At 42.4% G+C, this 6,280-nt stretch overlaps 1 protein-coding gene across 1 annotated transcript in view; it reads left to right on the forward strand.

The window, feature by feature from the left end:
- tshr (thyroid stimulating hormone receptor) overlaps window positions 1-3,808 on the forward strand; it is a 32,015-nt gene extending 28,207 nt beyond the window's left edge. Inside the window, exons 9-10 of the mRNA XM_005809931.2 lie at window positions 256-444; window positions 1,750-3,808. Coding sequence (XP_005809988.1) covers window positions 256-444; window positions 1,750-3,184 — 1,624 coding nt within the window. The 3' untranslated portion in view covers window positions 3,185-3,808. The remainder of the gene's footprint in view (window positions 1-255; window positions 445-1,749) is intronic.
- Window positions 3,809-6,280: the final 2,472 nt, after the last annotated feature.

The raw sequence follows: 6,280 nt of genomic DNA on the forward strand, positions 1-6,280 counted from the left end.
GCTGTTTTTTTGCACCGTCGTGCAAAAGAAACTGTAAACAATCGGTTGCTTTTGACGTAAGAAAACCACCATTGATTGGTTACCTCAAGTCGTGTCATGACCCAAGTCGGCCATATGAAATTGAACACAGCGCTATGTGCTGTTTTAATTTGTCAGTTGCGCAACACATCATATCTTGTACCTCAAACCACTGCTAGTTCTCCGGGCATATTGCGTAGTTATTTTCAGGTGTTGCAATCCTTCTGTTGCTTTCAGAGACGTCTCCCAGACAAGAATCACATCGCTGCCCTCCACAGGCATGGGCTCCCTGCGGAAGCTGAAGGCGACCGACACCTGGTCCCTCAAGAAGCTGCCGCCCATCAAGGCCTTCAAGCACCTCACGACGGCTGACCTCACCTACCCGAGCCACTGCTGCGGCTTCAAAAACCTCAAAAAGAAACGAGGGTGAAGTTTTTTTCTTTTTTTTCTTAAAATCAGCTCAGTTACCGGAGGCTAAAACGTAAGGCAAGTGGGGGTTTCAGAAGTGTTTGCATGTAGGGTAGGGTTGGATGGTCTCCCACAGCGAGTGGGAGGCTACCGCACTTGTAAAGTGTGGATCTTGGCAGAGATTGAATCAAGTCTCTGATGCCTTTACCTATAGCTCCTCACAGCGCTCCCATAATTAGTGTCACTCTCTGGTGTTATTGGAGGAAAAAACGGTTGAGTCACATAATGATTCCAAAAACAGAAGTCCTCCGTCTTCATCTGTATATGTAAACGGTTTAATAGCCCACTTACCGCCCAGCAGGGCAAACGGCTAGCTGCATGAAAAAACATATCCACTGAGATCAACAGAGAGCAGCACATAACCAGGAAGTAGAAGGGAAATATAAACATCTGAAAAGTGTGGCATGCCTTTTTATTAAGCTCCCTGTACATGGATTCCCCAATATAAATTTCAGTGCAACTTAGACATTTGTAATTTAACTTCAGAATAAATCCAGATTTGCCTTCCTACAAAATTTCGCTCAATTCTCATCTTCCTTCATTGCACTGTCTGGGATTTCTCCCATTGAGCTCAATTTCTCTAGTTGAATTTCAGCCAGGCCAATCAGGGGAGAGGAGGAGTTGGGAATGATGACGTCAGTTTTCTATATAATTTCAGAATTGTAGTCTATCTGTAGTTTTAGCAGTCGAAGCCATTAAATCCATGTTGATCACGCTTCCAAATATTTAACAATTCAAGTTGGAACAAGAGAAATGTTCAAGACATTATTGCTGGAAAACGTTGATCGGCTCGGCACTACTCTCTTCACAATGGAGGATGGTTGTTTACTATGCATGTAATTTCCGGTAAACTTCATAACCTCTGAAGCATTACATACACCACAACCAAACATTAGTGATTGGGTAAATTAAGATTCAGTTGTTTAAAACTTCAACAGTGTCCACACCTCCAGGAAGCAATCTTTTTTCAATGAGGGTTCAGATCCTTTGGATGAAGCAAAGCATAGAACAATGGGCTATCGATGAAAAAGGCTATAAGAAATTTGTTTTACAGTTTGCCACAGGCCATGTGGAGGACAGAGAAAATGCGATGGTGGTCCATGAAATGAGAGCAAATTTGAACTTTAAAAAGTTGATGCAGATTATGGCTTGAAGTGTGTGGTTGAAACACAAGAAAATGTGGAAACATTTAAGATTGCTGGGTTACTTGGAACATTATTGACTGAGCCCAGTCTTATTGAATTCTCTGTTTGTGTTTCCCAGCTTTTTGGAGTACATCATCTGTAACCTAACCGCTTTCTATGACCACTACCACAAGCGCTCTGTGGGACCCCTTGACACGCCAACACTTCAAGTAGACGGAGTCGTGGAAACGCTTCCGGAGCATGAGCAGAGAAACGAAGGTCACGAAGAGCCGCAGCAGGACTGGAGAAGAGGAGACTTCCACAGCAACCTTTACTACCACGCCTACTTTGGAGGCCAGCCAGATGAGGAAGTGGGCTTTGGAGAGACCCTCAAGAACCCCCAGGAGGACAACAGCCAAGACTTTGACAGTCGTTATGATTATGTGGTGTGCGAGGAGGGAGGGGAAGTGGAGTGTGCACCGGTGCCTGATGAGTTCAATCCCTGTGAGGACATTATGGGCTTCGGCTTCCTTCGGGTGTCGGTGTGGTTCGTGAGCTTGCTGGCTGTTTTGGGGAATGTGGTGGTGCTCCTGGTGCTGCTCACCAGCCACTACAAACTCTCGGTCTCTCGCTTCCTCATGTGCCACCTGGCCTTCGCCGATCTTTGCATGGGGATTTACCTGCTGCTCATTGCCTCCGTGGACCTCTACACCCGCTCTGAGTACTTCAACCATGCCATCGACTGGCAGACAGGCCCCGGTTGCGGACTCGCCGGGTTCTTCACAGTCTTCGCCAGCGAGCTGTCCGTTTACACTCTGACAGTGATCACTCTAGAGAGGTGGTACGCCATCACCTTCGCCATGCGGCTGGACCGCAAACTCCGTCTACACCACGCAGCGGCCGTAATGGTGGCTGGCTGGGTCCTCTGCCTCCTACTCGCTCTACTGCCACTGGTTGGAGTGAGCAGTTACCAGAAGGTCAGCATCTGCCTCCCAATGGACACTCAGTCCACCGCAGCTCAGGTCTACGTCTTGCTGGTGTTGGTCCTAAACATTCTGGCTTTCTTTGTCATCTGTGCCTGCTACTTTAAGATCTACTGTACAGTCCACAACCCCCAGTACCACTCTGGATCCAAGGACACCAACATTGCCAAGCGCATGGCTATCCTCATCTTCACTGACTTCTTATGCATGGCTCCCATTTCCTTCTACGCCATGTCGGCTGCTCTGAACCGACCTCTTATCACCGTTTCCAACTCCAAGATCTTATTGGTGCTCTTTTACCCGCTCAACTCCTGTGCCAATCCATTCTTGTATGCCATATTCACAAAGGCCTTCAGAGGGGACATATTCATTCTCCTCAGCAAGGTAGGACTGTGTCAGCAGCAGGCGCAGCTGTTTAGAGGCCAGACTGTCTCGTCGAAGGGCAGTGGGAATTCTCTGGTGCGGAGGGAAAAGGTTAGGAAAGGCGGAAGCCTTGGACAAGAAGAAGTACCCATCAACCTGAAGAGCCTCTCCAGACAAACCTATCACCCAGGAATCAAACCTGACGATAACCAAGACCTGGACACGTGAGCTGACCATCAGCTTGAGGAAGAAAAGCCAAGAAAGGTTAATTTTGATGTAGCCTTGAAATAGTTCTGGACAGATCTGTTAAAGTATTAAACAGAAAGCTCCGTAATCTGCGTCGGCTTTATTTTTCAGACCCTGTTTATGGAATTTCAATCTCTATAAATTTAATTAAATGCAATCCAACTTGTATTTTAATAGCATTTGTAGAACACCCCTGAAAGTATTTACTAAGTAAAATAGAAAAGCGTAGACAAAAGTTTCTCTCTTCTATATTTAGCATAGGTTAAATATTACAAATGTATCACGTTAATTTGAGCTATTTGAAATCCATTATTTGAACGTATATTATCTTCAACTGCCTGCTGGCTCAGTGCCGATCAACTGTGGAAACTTCATACATACACAATTTATTTCAAGTATGAAAAAATTGTTTAATTTACCATTACTCACAACTCTGTAGATTATGAAAAACAATACAACAGCGACAGAAAAATATATGGATTTTGTCCATATTTTACTGAATGTTTCTTCTGGGAAATTGAGTCTGTACTTTAATTTGATGTTTTAAAGCAGATACAAGTATTTGCAGTATGCATAAGTCTTTGGATACCTGTTTTAGTGGCATGTGTGGATAATAATAAAGTACTTATTCACTTCTGTTCTTTATAGTGTTGAATTTTGTGGAATGTGATTCCATATGGTATCTTTTTGTTTGCTGATTCAGCTTAAGACAGTGCAATGATACAGTTAAGTTAAAAATTATTCATACCCCTGGCAGGGTTGGGCTTAAAGTAATTTTTTAAATTTAACGGCATGTTTCTATGGGTTGGAAGTAACACAGATGCTTTGGCGTGGCCCAATCAGAGTCTTGACTTCAATCTGCAGAGGTTTAAGATGATGGCAAGGAGTCTTTCTAACTTTAAAGTGATAAGTGAAAATAGAACAAAATCAAGCGAGAGATGTAAGGTAAAAACGTAAAAAAGACATAGGTGTTATGGAAAGCAACAAAAGAGAGACTGTGGAAGTGTGTCTGATGGGAGGGACACCTTCGTCCAAGAGGGCACACATAAAAGCAACCACATCCCCAACGCCCATTATGCGTGTGAAGCACAAAACCAGCACTGTACCTTACCCACACAAATGCTGCCCACATGCGCGTTATGCACAACACAGAAACCACAATGTTGCACCACGCACCTGATGATCAGTTTCTGAGAGTCTATGTAAACTTCTGGAATTAACTGCAGCTGTTGTCTTTTAGGGAAAGTTGTAAGGGTTTGGAGGGAGTCATCCTTCATTCCTCCAGCGGCCTTGTTCAATATACCAGTAACTCTAACGAGAAAGCAAACTCTCACCATGCTTGACAGTTGATACAGACTTCTTAAGTTTGAAAGCCTCACATTGACTCCAAATGTCAGTCTTGTTTCATTCGGCCATTAAACCTTTTACCAGAAATGATTTGGCCTGGCCTTGTGGGCTGCTGAGAATGTAATTCAAGTTTCAAGATTTTAGTTATGGGGCAGGGGATTCTTTCTTGGGCTACACCCTCTCAGCCCATGTTGATGGCAAGTTAACTTCATTGTGGACAGGGACACTGGTGGCACAATAGCCTTGCTGGATCCTTGATTGTTCCTGGACACCAAAAGCAATTTCTCTTCATCAGATGTTGAGAGTTTGGGAGAAATGGTTGTCCAAGTGGACAATAATTCAAATGCACATCCAAGCTGGTTTTGGAAAGTGATTGCATATTTGGCTTTCTTAATGGCCTCCCCAAAGCTTTGACCACACAAAGAAATTTATGAACTAAAAGTTGGGGTGTCTAAATGTGCCACATAACTAAACCTAAATGACCCAAAATCATAAAACTGGAAGGTCTAGTTTTCAATTTCTAACAAGGCGTCTATATTTTCCACATCTTCTTCTTATAATCAGTCACTAAAATCAGTCCAGCATTGAGATGTGGATCTTTAGAGAGCTGAAGAGATGATGTGTCTGGCTGCTTTCATGAGGGCCTCTCATCTAGTCCTCTGCTACTACAGCTCACAGTTCAGTCAAAGAAGGTTGAAATCAAAGTCAATGTAAACGTTGGAGAAACACAAAGCAACTGGAAGGTGTTTGAGACGGTGGCATGAACTTTAGAGTGTTTTCCTATTTGGGATTATGTGTAATTTCACTCTGAAACATGGGTAGACTCGTAGTCTAATTATTGGACGGAATGAGACTCCGTTTATTTGAAAATTCTTCCTCCTGCTGGTTCTCAGGATCTGCTGATCATTCCTTTCCCCTTATTACAAATAAACCAGTATCTGAATTGCTCCTCAAATAAGCAAGCCATGACCCAAGATGCACCTCACCAGAAACAGATTTGGTTTCTACACACAAAAAAAACTGAAGGAGAAAAAAAACTGTGGTTGTTTTAAGGAATTGGAGTAAGATTTAGCTCTTGAAGTCCTTGCCTTGATGTCGTCACTCCTCACATTGCTTGGATGGTCATTGTGAAGCTCCTGTCTCTCCGAGAAAGCTCTTGAGTTACGAGTAAAGTGGAGAGAAGAGTTAAAACATCTATTGATTCGTAAGTGGTTTCGCTTCTGCTACCTCATAAAAATATCCCACTCTAATTTTTACACATTAAAACCTTAAGCTGAAATATTTTTATTGGGATTTTATGTGATAGACCAATACATATAGGATTTGCAATATTTGTTTCGCAAACAAAAATCAGGGAAGTCTGCCGTTACTGTGTATTTAACCCCTTTTACTCTGACTCCCCTAGATTAAATATAATAAAACTTAGTTGAGTCCACTTGTGTGTAATTTAATCTCAGTATAACCCAGCCAATCTGTGAAGTCTGCAGAAGTTTGTTAGAGAACAATTGCAAAAATGTATTGAATAAATTAATAAATGGTCCTATAGGTTATAAGCAATCAACAGATAAATCAAATATAGTTTCCAGGAATGTTTCATACATCCAAGGATTAAATTAATATTTACATTTTACATTAATCACAAATTGGCTAGATCAATAATTTATTAATCATATGTTGCGCAACAAGCATTAAGTCATTCATTAAAAATATTCTTGTAGCATAAACTGTAAA

This window comes from Xiphophorus maculatus, chromosome 15 (genome assembly GCF_002775205.1).
Source record: "Xiphophorus maculatus strain JP 163 A chromosome 15, X_maculatus-5.0-male, whole genome shotgun sequence".
Taxonomy (NCBI): Eukaryota; Metazoa; Chordata; class Actinopteri; order Cyprinodontiformes; family Poeciliidae; genus Xiphophorus; species Xiphophorus maculatus.